We start from the raw sequence: 22673 nt of genomic DNA, 5'->3' as shown, positions 1-22673 counted from the left end.
AAATTTGAATACATATATAGCAGAAAAAAGATCAACTGTAAGATCATCTTTCTTGATATTAATCATATTGAAACTATCAATAGTTACAATCTCTTTTAGTAGCATGTTTAGAAATATAAAAAACCACATTCACATCTAGAGTTTTATAGATAGCAATTAGTTTTTAGGCAGGCAGATGTTTGAAGGCCTGAGGAGATCCCATAAGAGGCTACCTGCTACAAAAACCAAGAAGCTTTTAGTCTGATGATTAAAATGCCTCAGCTGAGGAGCCAATACAGAAATTTAAACATAGGTTCAGGGAGGATACATAAAAAACTGTTTTTTGAAAATATTTCAGGTGAAAGCTTATCTCTGGATAGCTAAGAATTTTTAACTGGATTTTTAAAACATTAAAATATTTTATTTTAAATTGATTTTTAATGATTCATGGAATTGACATTTGTATAAAAAAAAGAAAATATAAGAAAAATTAGCTCATACCACAAATAAGGTAATTCTAGAAAAACAAGATGAAGTGTTTACAGATGGAAAAATTAACAGATATGTGTCAATAATTTTAAAAATTATACTTTCCAAGAAGCAAATTGAAAGAACAGCTAACAATTTTGAAATGAAAGCATTCCAGAGGGGAAGGCCTAATCCAGATGACAATCATGCTTCTCTCAATGGATGCTTAACACTATCATTTTATATGCAGAGCTAACTCATAACAAGACAGTGCCCAGACAACTAGACTCTAAACCATTAAGGCTAAATCAACACCTTGACTTGTGTCTAAAACATAATAGGCAACATGGCAGATCTTTCAATATCATAATGGTCATAATTATAAAATGCCAGTTGGCAACCTAAATACAACTGTATCTTCCCAACACTCTTCAAAAGTAAAATACAGAATATTTTACAATAGTCGGATCACAATTTGCAGAGCCTGAAATAAAGGCTCTGTTCCATTCATGTACCCAACCAACCAAATGAAGGCAATTATTTATCTTTCCATATATTTGAAAAAGACTCTGGAAATCTCAATTGCCAGCTCTTGCTCCTCACACAACAAAAACAGTGAAAATGGAACTGGGCCAAGCTGTCAAGGGATAGACAAAATCAGAAAATATATTTAAAAACAGACTGAAAAGGAAGTATCATAGGAAAAGCCCTCATAATTTTCCCCACATGAACTACTTGACACACATAATGGATGCTGTAAACTGTTTCCTGAATTACCAATAATAAAGGTTCCTAAAATAATAAATTAAGAGCCAGTGTGGTCTAGTGGTTAAGGTGCCGGCCTAGAAGGCCTAGAAACCAGGAGACAATGAGTTCCAGTCCTGCCTTAGGGATGAAAGCCAGCTAGGTGATCTTCAGCCACTCACTCTGTCTTAGTCCAACCCACCTCACGGGGTTGTTATTGTGGGGAAAACAGGAGGAGGAAAGAATATTTTGTATGTATGTTCACCACCTTGAGTTATTTATAAAATTAATAGCAGGATAAAAACTAATAAATAATCTTACCTTTTTGTACCGCAAAAGATATCTGCATTTCAGCAAAAGTGCTTATAACTATGTGCAAAGACAAAACTCACCTTCAAGTGGGAAGCTGCAGTGTCCTGATCATAATGTCCCATCATATTAGGAAAAAATGTCATATTGTAAGTCATTCCAGAACATCTTGGGATAATAATAGGCTCACATGTGAACAAACTGTGTCCATATGTCAAGTTTAAGATTGAACTCCAGATCAGAAGGAAAACAAGGAACCCCATTTTCCCAAATATTTTCAACTTTTTTCTGTCCTGTTTACTCTCTCAAGCAGAATGCTGACATTCAGAGATTACATTTGTTGCTTCTCTTCATATTTGCATCCGTGTGCTTTAACCGTGACATTTTTCCAGACTGCAAACTGCAAAGCAACCAAAAGAAGTTAATTGACAGCAGCTTTAACTGCATCAGGAGTCTTGTAAACATTAAACATTAAATGAAAGTCCTACTTTAGAACTGCAACAAGAAGCTTCCTTCTCGACTTCTGCCAGACAAAACAATGCTGGATTTGTTCTCCAATAGCTAAAAACCAGTTACTACCACAGAAAACACAAGCCTCTGCATGTTTACACAGCAGCATTCCACTGCATGCAGTGAGATACTCCCCAAGTGTTAGAAATGCAGCCAGGCAGAGAAACTGTTCCCAATAGCTACGCATACAGGCTCAACCTGTAGGGAAGCACCCTCCAAACTTTAAAATCCAACCGATGACCAAATGTAAAATCACTCGCAACTTCCCCATGTAGGTCACAGCAACTTATGTTGACGATATGCTATCGATTGTCAACAGACGTTCTTTTTTGTCCTAACCTTCTGCACAGCTGGTCCAGGATCGAATTTTTAAAAAAAACTGTTGCTACCCAATCTATACTTCGCTCCGGGGTATTCCCAAAGCTTTCCGTCCCTCGCGCGCCCAGAGGTGTGCGTGGAAAGGGACGGTTCCCACCCCCAGCCGATAAACTAGGGGTCTTCAAACTTGGCCCTTTGATGACTTGTGGACTTCAACTCCCAGAATTCCTCAGCCAGCATAGCTGGCTGAGGAATTCTGGGAGTTGAAGTCCACAAGTCATCAAAGGGCCAAGTTTGAAGACGCCTGCGATAAACTCTAACGGAGAACTCCCAAGTGGGGGAGGAGAGGGAGACCCAGGCTTCGGAGGCCGTTGCTCGCTTCCCGCCGCATTTCAGGCCCCCTGCGACTCAAAAGCGCCGTAGGGTCCTACGAGCTTTTCACGCCACTTACCGGACTCCCGATACGGGTCTCCCTTTCCGAGTCGGCGCCTGCCAAAGCCTCAAACGGCGAACTCTTCTTCAAAGCGCACAAGCCAGGAGCTGAACGATGCGTGGCGGGACCTTCTCGGCGTCTAAACGCGAGACAAAGTGGGGCGAGTTTTTTCCAAACACCTCCCGCGAGCCGCGAGCCGCGAGCCGCGAGCTCAGCCCTGCCGCGTCTCTTCCCCCCACCACCCACCACCCAAAACAATCCGGAGTCCTGAAAGGTAGAGGACGGAGAACGCCCCGCGACTTGAATGCCGAGCAATGGAGGAGCGAAGAGGGGTTCTTAAGCACGGACGCAAACCCGACGTTGACATTCCATTGCATTCCCGTCGCGGGAGGAAAATGCGGAGCCCAGCCAGCCAACTCGGGGCTCCGCCTCCCTTTCTCTCCCCCGCGGCGAAAAGTGCCAGCGCCGTCCGGAAAGGCTGCGCCAAAAGCCCCGCGCGCGGAGGCTCAGCGGGAGGCGAAGCCGCGCGCCCTACCTCACCTGCGCCAATCGTTGGGGGGGAGGGAGGGAGGGAGGGCGAGCGCCGCACCTGGCCGGCCTCGGGGAGAACATAGCCGCGCCGCCCCCTCCCTTCGCCGGTAGGATGTGACTTTTTTCGCCCCCTGCCGAAAGGAAACGAGGAGAATCGCGAGTCGCGCGATATTTGAACGGCCGGCGGAAGGGGGGGGCGCCTAGACCAGGGGTCGGCAACCTTGGCTCTTTTATGACTCGCGGACTTCAACTCCCAGAATTCCCGAGCCAGCTATGCTGGCTCGGGAATTCTGGGAGTTGAAGTCCGCGAGTCATAAAAGAGCCAAGGTTGCCGACCCCTGGCCTAGACACACCTTCCCCATCACCTGAATCTCCTCCCGCTTCCCTTTCCCCAGGCCGCTCCGAAGGCGCGTCCTTTCCCTCCCGCCTGGCGGGCCGCCTGCGCGCCTGGCTGGAAAGAGATGAGCGTGCTTGTGCGGGGAGGTCAAAAGTAACCTTTTACCTTTTGCTTTAAAAGAAATGAAAACTTTTCTCCCGCGGAAAAGAAGCGGAAAGGTGAGGACTCCATTCGGAGGTTTTCTTCCGGCGATGATAGCTTATTTAATGTGAAAGCCGCAGTTTATCGTGTGGAAAATTGCAAGTTGGTATGTAATCGGAATAAACAGTAAAGAACATAAATTTGCAAAGGAAAAAACGGTAGGAAAAATATGTTCTGTCAGTGCATTAGGAAAGTAAGAAATGCCGTAGGAAATCTGGCGTGATCTTGTGGAATAGAGTTGATATATAGGTGCAGGGAAGTGACAGTGTAAATGTAATTATGAATGAAAGGGTTAAACCATACCTAAGATATTGGTAGTAGTAATTGTGTCATCTCTGTTATTGTATAAAAGTCTGTAAGTTAGTAGTAGTTGCATTACGCTCCACTGAATGTAATAATGGAAGGACCAGCAATGCCCTTTGAAAACAGTTGTGTAATCTGAATGACTGTGATCCAGCAAGAACTTTTTTTTCTATTGGAAAAAAAAATGGAAGTATATAGAAAATAAAAATTGGATAAAATTGGAAGTATACAGAAAATAACAATGAGAATGGTGCTCGTTTGGTGGACATCTGCTTAGATTTGTTTGAAAATAAAATTCAAGCATAAATCTATTCATGTATAAAAACAAATGGAACAGATCAATAAGCAATCTGTCTATGATAAAAAAACAAAAGACTCTTGGGCTGATAATAGGAAAAATGCTCATGAAGAAAAATAAACATTCCTTGCTTTTTTCCCCATTGTATAAAATGATTTATTGTCTAGAACACTTAGGAAATATGAATAATGGATAGAATAATTTGATTTTGTCAATGCCAGAGTTGGGCTGGAGTTGGGCTGTGTCAAAATCAACTAAATAAACATCTGCATTGCTGTCAAATGTGAACAATTTCCCAGTTTCCTGTTCCAGAGTAAATACTACCAGAGGAAAAACAATTGGAAAATTAATTTTAAATATTTTTAAAGTAAAAATATCTCTCTATGGATTCTGTATAAGATTGGGCAAACTATTTCAAATGTGAACCATTATGAATTTACTGTTCTTTGTTATAAAGTCATTTATAAAGTGTTTGTTATTAGAAATTGAAAATAACCAAAACTTAAATCTCTCAGAAAAAGGTCAGCAACTAACGTCATCATTATTATTTGGCAACTGAAACTATAATTCAATATTTCTCTGTTGCTGGACCATTTGTGACATAAACTTGTTATGGTAGCCTTGAGCCAGACATAGAAATGTGCCTTTATGAAATGTAGTCATAATATTTAAAATACTTGCAAGTGTTCATTAGCGTAAGTAAATTGTGTTGAGACGTGCACATAATTACAAGCTGAGAGTGAAAGCACTGAGACAAATAGGATTTATCAGCACCTCTCCCAAAAAAACATTCAGGAACTTCTTTTCTCACTCTTATACCAAACATGGATAATGAACTCCAGCAAGTAGAATGAAATGTTTCTAAGCAGGGAAATTTGCAGAGCCACAGAACCATGATAGCAATTCTCTCTTCAGGGTCTCTTAGCTTCAAGTCATTGCTTATACTGAACTGGCCAAAAACAACTTTTAAGATTGTTCAGTTGATAATATAAACATGAAGAGCCCAGTGAAGTCACAGCTGCTAGTCTATCATCACTGATCTCAAAAATCTAAATGATTCCAATTCTGTGAGCTGGGAAGTTAACTGGGAAGTTAAAAAAAAGCTCTAGAAAGCAATAGCAGGCTATTTCCATATTATCAAAAATTCTGTGGTACATGTCACTGAAGTCAAGCACTTTTTTTCTTCTTCTAATCAGGCAGAATATAGATGTGGAAACAGACGCATGTACAAAGGCTTGGTATCATGCCTCTCTGTCAGCAGAATAGCTCTCCAAAAATTGAATAAAAAAGGACCAAACTTGCTCTTGTGGGAGAAATTGGTGAAAGAAAAATCGGTTTTAAAAAATGGGCCATATCTTCTTGGGAGCAGCAGGGAAAAAATGCCCCCAGTGCATCCCTATAGGAAAGGCATTTGGGCAGTTGCTTGGAAAGTTGATGACATGCCATTCTAAGCCCTCCTTTTTTTCCTGGTTACATGATCCAGAGGGAAGCTATTATGAAGCAATTGGTAATAATCCCACAAGCCACGTTCTGTCTACTTTCCTTAACTTACCAATATTATTGTTTCCAACCCAACAGAATGTTGGAGGAAATTAATATAAAGAGGCAAGCACTCTATTGATAGTCCATCAGCAGGAATGAAGACTAAACAGAACCAGATGAAATTTGTGTGTGGGGAGTAGCTGGCAACAGAAAGATTGAATTCAACGATTAATCAGATTGCAGACACCCAATGAAAGAGGTGGTTGGCTGCAGCTTAGAAGGCTGCTGGCTGCTCCCTTCTGTGCTTTCTTTCCTCTTTCTTGATCACGTAACATGGAGCAAAATGTAGCAGCCTGTCTTGTGCTTCCCAGGAGAGTAGAACTACACAGACACAACACATTGCTTCGTTATAGAGAAGAAATATAGAAACCTTCGGTGACCACTCTTGATAAGTGGATTGGGAAGGATTCCAAAAGTGAGCTTGGAAAAGGCCATGTTTTCTACTTATACTTATTTCTCACTGAATTGGTGTGTTGCTGAAACAGAAGTAATAAGCTGTGGGAAATCAATCTTGTTTTAGTGGGACTGACTAAAATCCCACATTAGTCGAACTGCAGTAAAAATAAAATTTGCTGTGGACCACCTGCTGTTCTGCTAGGTCAGTTGTAATTAATTCTGACTCTAGAAAGGAAATTTGTTTGAATTTGTGACTGAACAAACTAATTATTTCAAATTGTGTGAAAGAGCAGAAATCTGTTGTCTCCAAAATTCTTTTTTTTTTAAGCGTAGCATAAAGATTGAGTTGTGTCCGCCTAAGGTTTGACCATCTGCATTTTCTTTGACAGCATCTTGCAGTTTGTAGAACTAAAGGGCATTGAGATAATGACTGATGTGCTTTTAAACTAACTATAAACTGACAAGAATGGCCCTTAGATTAGTTAGATTAGTTAAGCCAATCATTTATTCTTTCCTTATTTTGGGGCCTAGTTTCTATTATCTTAACAAATTTTGGATTAATTCTTCATCTGAGACATTAATAATGAACTGTACATTATTTTGTTTGAACTTCTGTTTAACACATATGCATTCAGAAATTATATTTTATAATTTGTTGTGATTTAATGAATAAACCCAGACTTAGCATTATGTGTGATCCCATTCACTGATTGCACTCAAAGTTCTTTTTAGAACAGAGAGTACTTTTGAAGAGTTGATTGTATTTATCTTTCAAACTCTGGAATTTTTCACAGATCCTTGACAGTCTTACAGGTATGTACTTAACACTGGTCACTTAAATGCTGATATAAAAAGAATGTTATTTACAATCAAGAATGTGTTTTAAAAAGGAGTGCAGGCCAGGAAACTCAAATGATTAGTTTTGAATGACTACAGCATTTCATAGTCTTCCTGGAGGCCACTTAAAGACTGCTATGATCACTTAACAGGTATTAAAATTGCTCATTTCTAAAATTTCTCAACCAAATACCCTTCAAATATATTAGAATACACACCTCGTTGTTACCAGCTAACATGGCTAAAGGACAAGGCTAACTTAGATGATGGGAGTTTGTATTCCAATATATCCAGAAGGCTGAATCAAAGTGATATAACTCTTATATTAAATAAAAAATTATTTGATCATTTCTTCACCAGACAATGCCACCATCCTTATAAAGGTAAAGGTAAAGGTTCCCCCGCACATGCGTGCTAGTCGTTTCCGACTCTAGGGGCCGGTGCTCATCTCCGTTTCAAAGTCGAAGAGCCAGTGCTTGTCCGAGGACGTCTCCGTGGTCATGTGGCTGGCATGACTAAATGCCAAAGGCGCACGGAACGCTGTTACCTTCCCACCGCAGTGGTCCCTATTTTTCTACTTGCATTTTTACGTGCTTTTGAACTGCTAGGTTGGCAGAAGCTGGGACGAGTAACAGGCGCTCACTCTGCTACGCGGCACTCGGGATTCGACCCGCCAAACTGCCGACCTTCTGATCGACAAGCTCAGCGTCCTAACCCACTGAGCCACCGCGTCCTTATACAGCTGTATAAAATCAGGAATCAAGTAGCACCTTTTCTGACAAATTTTACTAAAAGGTGTAAGCTTTTGTGGATTGTAACTCAATTCATGAAATGTATAGAGTTCTAGCCCAGAGTCTCTCAACCTTTGCAACTAGAAAATCTACAGACTACAACTCCCAAAAATTCCCCAGCCAATATGCTGGGTAGTTCTGGGAACTGAAGTCCACATCTTCAAGTTTGCAAGACTAAACGTACGTATTTAAATTTGGGTGATATGGGGGAAAGGGAGGGAGCAATGCATCAGGGGGGTACATAAGTCCAGGCATTCAAAAGCAGTTTCACTTCAGATTTGTAGAATAGGTTTTATGTATAAATTTTCCTTGTGTGCATAAAACTTAATTATGCAAGATCTTTAATCAACAGAGAACCTGTGTGCATATACCCAGGCATACATACACAGACAGACAGGCATTTAGATGCCCCAATGGAAAGAGCAGACATAAGAGTATTGAGTATGTTAATATTGTGCTTATGGAGTGTGCAATTGGCAACGCTCTCTCTCTTTATGTTCAGTTAATTTTGGAGGCCTCCACAGAGGGCAGTACACCACTTGTTTTTGAATTCAAGGTCTGATGAATAGGTTTACTAAAATTAATGAGACTTAAGAGGTTTACCTGTGAACAGATTGCAGTCTAAGTTAGAGGGTGATCTATACAAAATCAAACACTGTATACTTGCTCAGAAGCAACTGAGACTTATTCCTAGGGAAATGAAAATAGTAATGCATGCTGAGTGCAAGCTTTATTGAAGCATCAAGACTCCTTTCTAATTATGTATATTACACACACCATTTGAACTAAAGCTTGGGTGTAATACTAAGTAATGCCAAGAATGATTTGAAGGTTATTTTTATTTATGCAATCCTACACTGCTATAATTAAGACTAAAATCTGAATATAGATTTCAAACACTGGATTTCTGTATCAAGCAATGTCTTTTAATAGTACATATTTTTCTAGTTACATTTTCAAAATGTCTCTTCTGTGGTAATTAAGGTTCTCATTCAATACACTGATAATTGTTCAGCTTTGACTCTCGTAACCTAGTCACTTAATTTGTTTACTGATTTATATTTTATTAATTTATAGATTAGTAACTCATCAAAAAGACTTCTGCTTGGAAAATTTAGTCCTGATTTAAAACAGATCTGCTTTCCATTAAAATTAGAGACTCCAATATAACATATACAATTTTTCTCTTTTAAAAAGACACAGTCAAGAGATAATCTCCCCACCCCATTTGAAGCTCTTATTAAGTGCACAGTACACAAAAAAGTATTTTTAACCACAAAGGCAGGATTTAAAACACTTGGAGAAATGTATATTATGCAAATATGAAAAATGGAAATTCATGAAAAAATGCACTTCCCTTATACTGTCACATGTAATTTCATCCTAAAGCTTACTTTTTTCCTGCTATGACCATCAAAAATACCTTCTATCCCTATTAAGAATTTTGAACTTTACATCAGTTGGTCCTTCAAGTGAAATCAAAACTTATCTTTCTATGTTGTTGTCATATTTGGTCAATTTTAAAAATCTTTTAAATCTTATATGGCACTCAGAGTTTGTTTTGAGTTGTGTAGCCTTACAAAAACAATAAATAAACAATGCATTTGGCATAATTTTACTATTATATAGCAGCATGATTTTTACCAGAAATAAATGAAATGCCAATGTGAAATTCAGACTTTTAATCAGGCTTTATATTATCAAAATAGTATCAAAGCTAAGCTTTGATCACGTGTTCAGATGAAATTTTCCTCATTATCAGTGCAGAGACCACCTCCTTACTGAATCATAAAAAAATAGAAAGAAAATCAGAAAATGTCCACCCTAATGTTTGTGGATACAGGTTATTTCTACTTTGAATATAATTCAGTTTGTTGCAATTCTTTCTTTTCCTTTCATGTTAGGGAACTTTATGAGACTTATTCATAGGAAAGATCACTTTGGGTTTTAGGCAGCTGTCGGAGAGACTGACAGGTCTGTCCTGTGTGGCACATTGTGTGGCACACATCATACACATTGGCAGAGGGAATTGACTTTCCCCAAAAATGAGCAAGTACCATCAACTGCTATAATACAACAACCCAGTGCAAACTTCCTATTTGCCAAACAGGATACTGCATTCTTAAATGTTTTACACCTATCACACAATTATCTACAGTGACACAAATTTTGGCCATGTATTTTAGGTAGCAGCAAGTTATCTGTAATAGTAGAACTCCCTTGTGGTATCTGAGAACATTAATTACAGGATCGTTCAGGGTGCTACTTTGCACACAGTGATTGCTGTGATCACATTTTGGTTTCAGATTATATACATTTCATATTTAAATTGAACTAATCTAAATGATAACTTTGCACCACCAGAAGAACTGAAGAGCCAGGCCTGGAACAGATCATCCTGGGGAAAATCTGTCTTTGTGATCTCTAAGAGTCCACACTGTCTTGATGGCACATAATGAATCAGTCCATCAATCAATCATGAATGAACAGCTTTCATGCATCTAAAAATTTATGTTGCATGAAGCCCTAATTTCTGAGAAGCTTTTCAAGCATCTCTGGAGCATTTTGATTTACATTTCTCTTCACAGGAAACTAACATAAGTTACCTTGAGTTACTTACTTAATTACTGGCAAAGTAAAAATCAAACTGGTTACTTCCTAATTGGTGGCCAAGCTCATCAAGTAAAGAACAAGAAAAAGTATTCAAGCTTCCAATGCTGGCAGAACTGCAGAGCTAATAAAGTACCATTTTTCCAAAGGCACTCAGCATCAGTTGTCCACCACATTCAGCATAATGTCAGCGTTGAAATTCCAGATCCCTGCATTACGCAGTCAGGTAAAGTGCAGCAAGATATTGCAAAATTCATTCACCTTTTTTCAGTGCTTCCTTAATTGATACCATTCTTTGCAACTCTTCTGTTGCTATTTAGTTGTTTGTATTTGTCTGTTTTGGAAGTGTTACTACTAACTTCTTTTGTGGCTCTTTTCTTGTCCCATTTAGCCTGTTTGAAAAGGAGTTTATAAAATATAATTTATGCTTAGAATATATTCTGTAGAAGTAAATCTCTTAAACAGAAAAACAAGATTGGACAACAGATTTTAAAAAGAGACTGATTAAATACTATTCTAATAGCACTAGAACTTGATCAATCCCTAGGTTGTAGTCTTAAGTTAGGTATCATAACCTATTAATATAATTATTTCAGCTCAAAATTTGGGAAACTCAAACCTAAAGCAACAGGACAATTCCCCCAGTGGCAATGGGAGAATGAAAGTTATAAAAAATCTGGAGCTTTTTAGTTCAGAAAACAATCACAGAATGTTACGAGTTACCAGAGACCTTGAAGATCACCTAGTCTAGCTCATTGCAGTACTACTATAGGTAGTCCTCTACTTACAACCACAACTGAGTCCAAAATTTGTATTGCTAAGTGAGATATTTGTTAAGTGAGTTTTGCCCCATCTTACGACCTTGCCACAGTTGTTATATGAATCACTGTACTTATTAAATTAGTAACACGGTTGTTAAGTGAATCTGGCTTTCCCATTGACTTTGCTTGTCAGAAGGTTGCAAAAGATGATCACATAACCCCAGGACACTGCAATGGTCATAAATATGACTCAGTTGCCAAGCATCTGAATTTTGCTCATGTGACGATCAGGATGCTGCAATAGTTGTAAGGGTGAAAAATGATCGTCACTTTTTCAGTGCCATTTTAACTGCGAACCATCACTAAACGAACTGTTGTAAGTCGAGGACTACCTATACATGATACCTCAAAGATGACTAACTGGCTTTCTTAATCATCTTCAGTGAAGGCCAGTCACTTTCTCACAAGCAGTTTGGTTGACTGATGAACAACTGTTACTATTAGACCATATTGCTTAATGTCTAACTGTGATCTACTTACATATTATGTAAAAATAATAGATTATGTAAATAACCTATTATTTCTTGCTTTGTCTTCTCAAACAGCTCTGAAGAATTCCTCAGTGTTTTATATGACAATCCTTCAGAGAGTAGGAGTATAGTAAGAATATAGTAGAAGACAATTATCATGTCTTTTCATAGCCTTTCTTCTCCAGACTAAACATATTCAATGGCTTCAAGCATCTCTCATATTATTTGCTTTCCTGCCTTCTTAAACATCTTGGTTGCTCTGAATAAACATCTATATAAGATGATAAAAGAGCAATCAATACTTATAAATGGGAATTGTTTATGGGGAGAATAAATAACATTCTCCCCAACCCTTCCTTCAATAATGTCAAAGATACACTGCACAATACCATTCTTAGCAAATGGAATAGCTCAGCATCTCATCACATTTAAAATCACCCTATATTTTCGATCTGCCTGAAAACATTATGTGTGACAAGGCTTTGCTGTTTAGTCCTCTGAAGACAAAACCCTAAGTTTTTATACAAATTAATTCTAACTGAATCTATTTCAACTTCCCTATAATGATGGAGAAAATTAACCTTACTTTGCCTCTTTCAACCTGAGAAGATCTGAACATAAAGGATAATTTTACCAATGGAGAGAGAGAGAAATGCCTAGCTGAAAACCTATTTTCCTGATAACTACAGAAATATTGTAGAGTTTAATTGCATTTGATTAAAGGCCCTTCTGCAGGATTGTTCTGCATCATCTGAGGATTCGCTCTGGTGTCACACTGTCACCTGTTTCATGGAGCTATGACTATTTTTTTGCTCTGCATCGGTTGATTATCAGCTGCAATTAAGGTGGTGGGTTTTGCAAATGACTATAGCTCTAAAGAACTTGTTGATGCATTGGCAGAAATTTTTGCTTCATTTTGCCTCCCAGCTCCTGGCCTCAAGCCAGTCATCATTCTCTTCTCATCCTTGACTCCCTGCTCTTAAAAGGTTTGGGATCCTGCTCCTGGACCTTGTGATTTCCCATCTGTGTTGTTTGGAATTTGCCTTCTCTACTCCCTCAATCTAGTTGCTATAGCAACATCAGACCACATCACAAAGTACCTAATGGCAAAATTGTTTTACCTTTAGAATTTAGAATTCACAAGGGTTTTTAAACACAATAGTGGAATAGCAGTGAAGGTGGTCAAGAAGCCTTTGAATTTGGTTTAGATTCTGTACAATTAATATTTCACCACATAAACAGAATGTAATCCTACACTCACCTCTGAGGCTCTAAAGCTATTTTGTGGTTTCTGGGCTGCATTTCCAGTGGTGTGAGTTGATAGTTTTGCACACTGTATAGCACAATGAGTTCTTTTTTCTGGAATAGCCATGCCACTTGAAATTGAAGTCTTTGCCATGCAGGTCTGGGTTGATTTGCTGTCCTCCAAAATTCCTGAAAATACAAAATTGCAGAGTGAAAGCCAAAATATTTGTTATTACTTTACGTATAGTATTTTTCAGCTGAAAAGGAAATTGACAAAATTATTCTGTTTTATAGAATGATGTTTTGTCCATGATAGTTTTAACATAAGATCCATTACATTACATTTACATGTTCTTATACCTCTTCTCCCCTTCATATGTAGACACCAAGTGTTTGCATAGATATTTGCCTATTAACTTTTAACAAGTGGTAAGAAATGACTTAGCTACGTGAGATCCTGGAGGAAAAAAACACCGTGTGATGCCAAACTTGTGACGGTTAGCACTTCACTCAGCAACAGAAATAAACTTCGTCTTTGGAACAGACGGATGGTTTGCTGGTAGAAAACCATTCCCCACAGGCATCGGATATGTCCACAGCAGTGAAGGCAGATTTTAAAGTCTCTGAGAGTAAACACTGAGGGCCATTCTGTATACCCTGAAAATAGGAACAACTCTTCCAATGGCAGTGGCCTTTTCAATATGTAGATACATGTCATCCATGCTCCAACACTGTTGAAGGGCTTGGAAAGAATACAGGCAAAACAATACAGGATAGTCCTTGATCTATATCCACAACTTAGCCCAAAATTTCCATTGCCATGCAAGGCAGTTGTTAAGTGAGTTTGCCCCATTTTATGATCTTTTTTTGCCACAATTGTTAAGCGAATCACTGTAGTTGTTAAGTGAATTGTGTGGTCATTAAGCAAATCTGGCTTCCTACATTGACTTTGCTTTTCAGAATCTAGCTTGGTAGGTTACAAAGGGTGATCACATGACCCCGAGACTACATAATACATGCCAATTGCCAAGCACCCAAATTTTGATCATATGATCATGGGGAGGCTGTAACAGTCATAAGTGTGAAAACTGGCCATAAGTCACTTTTTTCAGTTCCATTGTAACTTCAAATGGTCACCACTGAAACCAAATGAATGGTTGTAAGTCAAGGACTACCTGTACTGTTATTTAAAAGAAAAGACAATAGAACAATTCGTAAAAACAAGTTGATACAGAAGTCTAACTTTGTCCCTGTGCATTACAAAAAAATGAGGATCCTTTTGTTCACACCAGGTATATTTATCTGCTTGATCAACAGAAAAGGTCAGCAATTTGCAGTCAAATAAGTATTGATCAAATGGCTTTGACATTAACATGTAGAACACCGTGCAGAAACTAGAGAAGAAATGGACAAGAGTTTCAAATGTTTTTTCATGAAATATTTGACCCCGAGACTGCATAATACAACCAAATCATTATGCTCAAGAATACAAGGAAAGTCAAAAGATAGTGTAAAGCCTGAGCTTTGGGATCAAAATCTGCTATCACAACAATCAATACACAAGGAACAAGGATTTCTTGTTTTTCTTTTTTAGTGGTATTGTGTTGGACTGGGCTTTTATGATTGTATTTTTCAATGTTTCCTATGCTTCTTGAATTGTTTTCCCCTTTAGGATTTTTATTCATGAAATTTTGCTTAGACTCTCTCTGAGTTTGTTAAAATCAGCTCTTTTCAAGTTTAGGACACTAATTGGATTATATTCTATTGCTTGTGTTTGTATTATATTGAATTCCAGTATGATGTGGTCACTCTTGCCCAAGGTTCTTTTCCTCTAGTTTCCTCCTCTACCTTTTGGGTGACAAAGTTTTCAACTAAGTTGGTTAGAATCTGTTCGATCTCTTGCTTGCTTCAGAGTTTGTCTCCCAGTTGATATATCAGGGTAGTTAAAGTCTCCCATTACTACTGTGGTATGTTTCCTACATACATTTGTTAATTGATTAGCAAAGAGTTCTTCTTTCTTCTGCTTGGTTGGGTGGCCTGTAGTATACTCCTATATAGCAATCTCATTCTTTTTTACTTTTATATTGTCCCATATGGATTCTAGGAGGTTTTGATCCTTGGTTTTGTGTACTTCTGTAGAGATGTAGTGATTTTTTATATATAATGCAACGCCACCTCCACTTTTGTTGGGCCTGTTTCTTTTGAATAGTTTATATCCTTCCATCAGTTCATTCCAGTCATGAGTTTCATCCCACCAGTTTTCAGTAATACCAACTATATCATATCTGCCTTCTTGTAGAAATACTTATGCACAAGAAACCCTTAGGTACACAATTTATCTTGTGGTAATTGCATTAGTTTTTTCTCTCTCCACTGTGATAACTGTGTTTTCTTTTTCTTTCTTTTCTGTTATATTAATTAAAATCAAGAGAGAAAAATGCTAACTGTAGAGAAGAATGTAACTAAGGTCTGGTCACTATTCATTTTTCTCATTTTTGTTGGATTTGCCTATTGTTTGGGAATGTTTTTTAATGACAAACCTAGATAAACAGATATTACATAATACACAGTGGTGGGACTCAGCCAGTTCGCACCAGCAGATGACAACCCTAGGCTCCAGGAGAGGTAGGGGAACAGTTTAAAAATATGGCTGCTTAAGCAACATCTTTTAGATAATGGGAATATTGCAAGGCACATATTCTGTGTGCTGCAGATGAGAATAGGTTAGCAGTTAAGTTGTGAAACCCACATCTGCCTTAAACTGAAATGGTTCAACTGAATTAGAAGTGATTTTGGTCAATTACTGATTGCTTAAAGTTGTAAATAGCCAGGGCATAGTAGGTGAAGGATCATTAGTTTCCCTTATATATTTCCCACATTACTTACATTCATAACAAAAAGTAATTAACTCGCCCCTGCAATCTTCTGCCATAGTGGCACTTCAATTATATAATGCTTCCACAAAGAGGTTAGAGAACAAATCAAAGTTTACACTTGCAAAAGATATTCAGCAATTAAGGGGAGAAATGGCTACCTTTGTAGAGTTTGCCTATTGCCAATGGATCTCAATGTACAATCCAGTTACTTGCTATAAGTCAACAGAAATGCACTTTAGACAGAAATATAAATAATCATTTGCTGCAAAGCAAATATGCTGGGGCAATACACTAGAAGCAAGAAAGCACTTAGTGCAAAGTAAAACTAGAAGTACTCCAGAACACAAAAGAAAAGAGCAAATCAAAAGTAAAGAAAACATGATTACTAGCACTGTTTGGGAGATGACAGGGGTAAAATGCATTATTACAATGGAGCAGATAAATCAGCTTGTTATGTGGTTTTATTGCAGCAAAAAGATGCACTCTACAATCCTATGTCATTTATCTAACCTAATTTATAGCTCTGTTCTAACTGAAACCCAACAGGACGCCACAGGGAAAATTATCAGCATCCACCATAGGCCATTTGTTACTGGTACCTATTTCATTTTCCATCTGAAAATAATATAGAAAATAAAAACCACCTGAATAATTGGCTCATTGAATGAAAACCTCTCAAAAAACATACAGGAGCAGCCTTTGAAATGACTCCCAGGGGACAGCTGAGAAGAAAGATCCAATTTACAATAAATAATCCCAACGTCATAAGAGAAAGAAAAAAAATATCAAGATGATTAAAATCAGGGATCTGCTTTCTTCAAGGGTTTCAAAACATTTAGAATCTAATAACTATAAAAATACTCTAGGTGCCATTAAAACTTAATTACACTAAGAAGCACTGCAAGTAACAAGTACTTAGTGTGCTTTGCTTTTTCTGCCTGGGTTTAGACAATTCTCATATCTTTTACATGTTTTGTCTTCTCCAGCCCTCCCTCAGCTGACTGTTGTCCTCAGCTCCATCCTGGTGAAAAGCTGTATTACTATGTCTAGCTAGTTTCCCTTTTCTGTGATTTCACTCCTCTTCCTGGTGGATGAATATGTTGAGGATGGGCCTAGCATTCTTCTATTGTTTTTTAGAATGCATTGAGTGGTCTAGAATCCTTGTGCAAAAAAAAAAGATACTGGCAAATGAATGTTTCCCTAGGCATTCCAACTGTTTTCAGAACAAATGAGGATGGCCTATGCTATCATTGGACAGATACAAAGCTATTTGAATAATCATCCCAACAAGGATATGTCACTAGCTCTGTGTCAGGTTGAAGGCAAATGTCAAATAGGATACCATTTTAGGCTCTGTGCTGTTCACCATATTTATAAAGGACATAGATGAAGGGCTAGAAAATATTATCAGATTTGCAGATGACACAAGTATAGAAGACAATATATTGACAAGCTGAGACAATGGGCAGAAACTAATAAGATAAATTTCAATCAAGATAAATGTATACTGATCTTTGTAAAGAAAAAAAATCAAAGATACGAGTATAGGATGGGGGGAACCATGCTGGGTACCTAGAAAAAGGTTCTGAGTATCTTGGTGAATAATGAACTGTTAGCCAACAGTGACACAACAGCAAAAAAAAGGAAAATGCAATCTTAGGCTCCATCAATAGCAGTGTCAAGATAAAAAAAAATCATTATTCCTTTCTATCCTGTATCTAAAATATTGCTCAGACCTCACCTATAATATTGTGTCCACTTCTGTGCACCAAATTTTAGGAAGGATGTTGATAAACTGGAAGGTGTCCAAAGAAGAACAACCTGGAAAGAAAAATTTATGAGGAACAGTTGAAGCTGTTGGATATATTTAGCTTGGAAAAGATTGTGGAGTCATGGTAGCTGTCTTCAAGAAGATAAGATACAATTCTTCAAAGATGTTTCAGAAAAGAAAAAAATGGCTTAAGTTACAAGGAAGTAAATTTCAATTGTGTATCAGGAAAACTCTAATGGTAAGAGCTGTTCTCCCAAAAATCTTTCTTGAGAAAGGGTGTACTCTTCTTTGCTAGAGAAGTTTAAGCATCCATTGGGGATAACATAGCAGTGGATTCCAGATTTGACTGGTTGGCCTCCAAAGTTATGTAATGCTTGGTTCATTCTGTTATTCACCAGTTCAAATTGCTTTGGGTGATTTTGAGCTGAAGAATAAGTTCAGTAGGGTATATAAGAAAGCAAGCCAATAATATATATTTTCAATTATCAACCTGTATACTGTTGAATATGCACAGTATGCACAGCAAAGTGGTCATATTTCTAGATATTTCAGCAGATTGCTATCAACCAAAGGAAAAGCAATGTTGCCCATAATCAGGAAGATTACAGTATGAATGTTTGCAGCCTATTTTAACGATTACATCTACCACCTTCGTACATTTTTCATTTTATCAGGCTAAGTTAAGATAACCATCTGTTCAGGTTCCTTGTACAAAACAAAAGCTTTTGATAAAGGTAATATATCTCTTTCAATGTTTGTTTTGTTTCTTGGTTCTGAAGAGTCTTCTGGAGAAATTAAAGTCAATATTACTTTTTGCCAGTGATAGCAGTAGCTACAAAAGCAGACAGGAGATGTTATTGATTGTTCAGGATATTCAGACTATCCTTTATATTCTGTCTTCTGGAACAAGAAAAGTGTTTTTCCAGGCCAGGCAGAACACTACTTTAGACTGACAACCAATAATGGTGAAGAAAGAACATTATTTGGTATATACAGCATGACATGCTCACAAAAGACTAATATGTCCACAAAAAGAAAAAAATACAATTCTTTTATTATTTGTATTAAATTTCTAAACTTCTATTTTAGGGATTAATATACAGATATTTGTTGGAAAACCAAACAGATTGAGATTATGCTTTCAAAGGATCGCATAAAAATGTTTTCTACAAAGGACCCCTTTTCTGATTACGGCAGATTTGTATTTCTCTCTGGCCTATCTGCAGTAGAGAGAAAAAATACAATCCTATCACTGGTGTTAAAAATTAATGTAAGAAAGCAGAATACTTCAAACCAAACAAGCTTTACAAAATGGTATTGTGGGCTAAGCCAAATGAATAAAACATTTTTCAAGCATGTCAATAGATCATATAAAAATATTCTTCTAATATGTCAGATTTGATCACAGCTCAGCAGTAATCCTCAATGCATAAGCAAGGGGGGGAAAACAAAAACTGGGGAACAAATAAAATGAAGCCAAAAGAAGTATCTAAAGATGTTCAGGTGTGTTCATCTGTCCTTATCTGGTTCTCTTTGGGTACATGAGACATAAATTTTCACATGAACAATTTGCAAGGAAGCAACTTTAGACTGTTTTAATGGAAACTTGTCACAAGTCAAATGTGGAAAGTCAGACAGATTATTTTGTGCTGCACAATTCAGTGGGACAGTTTTTGGCATGGATTGAAAAATCTTAGTAGGGATTCATAATGCATTTTCATACTTATTTCAGCTTCTTACAGAAGTCATCTAACAAACTTTCAAAATCCTAGACACTTTTAGAACATAAGTGACTGTGGAACACAAATTAAACATCCCACCTAAAATTTATCTTATAATATGATGAACATTTGGGGTCTTGAAGAGTTTTTTTTAAGTATTGTTAAGGAACACTTTTTATTTTGAACAAATTCTTACGTCTTTTTTTGTGATCCTTGTTCTCATGATACATATACTTTCTCAATCAAAACACTTTTGCCACTCCACCATATTTCATGTCCTAAGAAAATATTAACTTTTTCTACATTATGCAATTGCTTGGTAAAATATCTATTTATATTCTGAAATATCTTTTCAGCATGTCCTTGTATCCTTACAGAAGCAATGACAATACTATAAGAATATGAAAGGGCATCTTGCAGTTCCAGAAAATTGTTATTTGGGATAGGAATGCAGAGCTTGTGTCCTTTAATGATGATTTAATAATATTCAGAATTATGTATTAAAAATCTTATATGGGTAGTCTTCAACTTATTACCATAACTGGACCTGACAACTACATTTTTTGCAACAGTCTTTAAGTGAATCCATTGTTTGCCCTGCGGCATTTTTGCTGGAAACCAGAAGTATATCTTAGTTTTGAGCAAAAACATTATAAATTGCAGTCATGTGACCATGGTATGCAGCAAACAGACATAAATGTATGCTGGTTGCCAGATGCCCAAAATACAGTCATATGACGGGAGGGGGGATTGGAATTTTGGATCCAGATCATAAATATCTTTTGGGTGTTGTATCTTCAAACAGTCACTAAGTGATCAGCCATAAGTTGAGGACTACCTATAGGTGATATTAAAGTTTAAAAAAAGCAGTACAAAGAAAATCACAAGTATGGGCTCATTCTGAAGGCAAGATACTCTTTGGGGCCAGGCTATATGTTGCATATTAGTGAAATATAAGTGAGGGAAATTGTCCTTGTATTGAGCAAGTTTTAATATTTCATAGTTTATGCTGGATCTCAGCTACAAGTTCATACCAGTAGTACAGCTCTGCTAATCATGAAACTATCAGTGGAACAGCTTACCCCTAGAAACTGGGCGCTCCATCACTGGAAGTTTTTAAAAAGAGACTTGACAATCACCTGTCTGAGATGGTATAGGTCCTCCTGCTTGAGCAGGGGGCTGGACTAGAAGACCTCCAAGGTCCCTTCCAGCTCTATTCTATTCTATTCTATTCTATTCTATTCTATTCTATTCTATTCTATTCTATTCTATTCTATTCTATTCTATAGTATCTGACCTCAGTGTAGTATTTTCTCTTAGCTACAAACATTACTTTTACAGAGTATAGATTATTTTATACAATCACTAGCACTCATTTGAAAGTGGCCTCAGAAAAATTGCTAATTGAGTTGTGGAGGAGAAGAGTTGATACTATCTTCCACACAGCTTGCATCGTAAGGGTTTCAAACAGATGAATGACTTTATTCACAATTCACAAGGTTCCCAACGATAGGGATAGAGATAAACATAAAAGTTAGATATACATGCTGTTCCCAAGCTATATATAGCATATATCATAAGGTCAGCTGTGACTGTGTTTACCTATATTATATGCTGATTTGCAATCTAGTCAACCATACTTTAGCTAAGAATGTTTCTCAGCCTTGGCAATTTTAAGATGTTGTGGACTTCACCTCCCAGAATTCCCCACTTAGCATTACTGGCTGAGAAATTTGGGGAGTTGAAGTCCACACATCTTAATATTACCAAGGTTGAGAAATACTGGCCTAGAATTAAATCCAATTTGGCAAATGGGCAAAGAATGTATAGCTGTATCACGAGAAGCCCCAAAATTGCACTAAGTAAATTATGACTAAGGTTAACCCCAGGCGAGCATGTGCAGTTGTGGTAGGCTGCCACCAATTTCTCTCCTCCTTTCTGGAAGAAAAGAATTAGAATTAGAATAACAAGAGTCGGAAGGGACCTTGTACGTCATCTAGTCCAACCCCCCTGCCCAAGCAGGAGACCCGGCAGGATTTCTGACAGGCAGTCCAGTCTCTCCTTTGAAAGCTTCCAGTGAAGCTCCCACAACATCTGAAGGCAAACCAGAAAAGTCTGAAAACAGCGTCCCAAAGAGGGAAACTCGGATTCCTGGTCTAAACTGCCACCAAGGCAGCAGAGCCCGGACTTTTCTCAGGCAAGCCAACGGGAAGGTGCCAAAGGAACGCCAGCGTTTGCCTGGAGCGATGCAAAGCACGGCGGCTATTTTTGCAGCCCGCTCCCTGCTTTTTCCAGGGAGGATCCCCGGTCCAGCTCCGAGGCTCAGACGGGGGGGGGGGTTGGGGCGGGGGGGAGAGGAACCCGTGGGCGGCCGCAGCTGGGCCCGAGCAATCGCCCCGCTTGGCAGCCAGCCGCAGTGGCGGCGGAAGGGCGGCCCTCCTCCACCCCGCGCTTTCCCGACTCACCGGGGCCCTTCAGGCCGGCATCGGCGTCGCCGCTTTCCGGGCCGCCGGCGTCGGCGGGCAGCGACTGCTGCTGAGGTTCGGCGTCCGTGTTGGTCAGCCAAGTGGACTCGGTCTCCCTGGTCCAGCTCTCGTAATAGCGCGGCTCGATGGCATCGGCGCGGCTCCCGCCGCAGCCCATCCCGGCCGCTCAGCGCCGGCTCCGCGCAGCAGCAGCAGCAGCAACTCCCTTCCTCCGCTACCCTCTGCCAAGGGCGCTCGCCTTCGCCTCCTTCCGCGGTCTCTGCCTCGCCGCTGATGGCCCTTCGCCTGCGGCTGCCTCCCGAGTCTTGTGGCGCCTGCCTTGCCCTCCCCCTCGCTCCCTCCCTCCCTCTTCCCCCTCCCCGCCGCTTACGGCTTTCCCTCGTTCCGCCTCCCCCTCGTCTGCTCCTGCTCGGGGGCGGAGGGTGGGGGCTCGCCGCCTTAGCGGAGGATTGAGGAAGCCCCCGCTTGGCCGGGGGCTGGGCTCCTGTTCTTGGTTGTTATTGTTGTTCTCCTCCTCCTCCTTCCTCTTCCTCCTCCATTTCTTTCTTTGCCTCCTCTCTCTCCTCCTTTCTCCTTCTCTTCTTTTTTCTTCCCCTCCTCCTTTCTCCCTCTCCTCCTCCTCCTCCTCTTTCTTCTTTTTCCTCTTCTTTCTTCTTTTTCCCCTCTTGCCTCTCAT

At 38.9% G+C, this 22673-nt stretch overlaps 2 protein-coding genes across 6 annotated transcripts in view; both read right to left on the bottom strand.

Annotated features, from left to right (window-relative positions):
- FZD6 (frizzled class receptor 6) overlaps nt 1–3417 on the bottom strand; it is a 35323-nt gene extending 31906 nt beyond the window's left edge. For 3 of the 5 annotated variants that reach the window (XR_014026229.1, XR_014026230.1, XM_081326193.1), the window contains exons 1-2: nt 2780–2959; nt 1584–1900 (exon numbers count right to left, since the gene is read on the bottom strand). Coding sequence is in view for 1 of the 5 variants with exons in the window: in XM_081326193.1 (XP_081182319.1) it covers nt 1584–1763 (180 nt within the window). In the remaining 4 variants the exon portion in view is untranslated. Of the gene's footprint in view, nt 1–1583; nt 1901–2779; nt 2960–3301 lie in introns of those variants that run through there. The other 2 variants (XR_014026228.1, XR_014026227.1) reach the window with 2 other exon arrangements.
- Nucleotides 3418–10778: 7361 nt separating this feature from the next.
- On the bottom strand, nt 10779–22275 carry BAALC (BAALC binder of MAP3K1 and KLF4). The gene is made up of 3 exons (XM_081326195.1): nt 21977–22275; nt 13160–13332; nt 10779–10999 (listed from the first exon to the last, which is right to left on the bottom strand). The coding sequence occupies exons 1-3, from the start codon at nt 22152–22154 to the stop codon at nt 10886–10888; spliced, it is 465 nt and encodes a 154-aa protein (XP_081182321.1). The 5' UTR covers nt 22155–22275; the 3' UTR covers nt 10779–10885.
- Nucleotides 22276–22673: the final 398 nt, after the last annotated feature.

This window comes from Vipera berus (genome assembly GCF_964194415.1).
Source record: "Vipera berus genome assembly, chromosome: 3".
Lineage (NCBI taxonomy): Eukaryota > Metazoa > Chordata > Lepidosauria > Squamata > Viperidae > Vipera > Vipera berus.
Note: the sequence above shows the minus strand (reverse complement) of the source record. Positions and strands in the feature narration are given on the sequence as shown.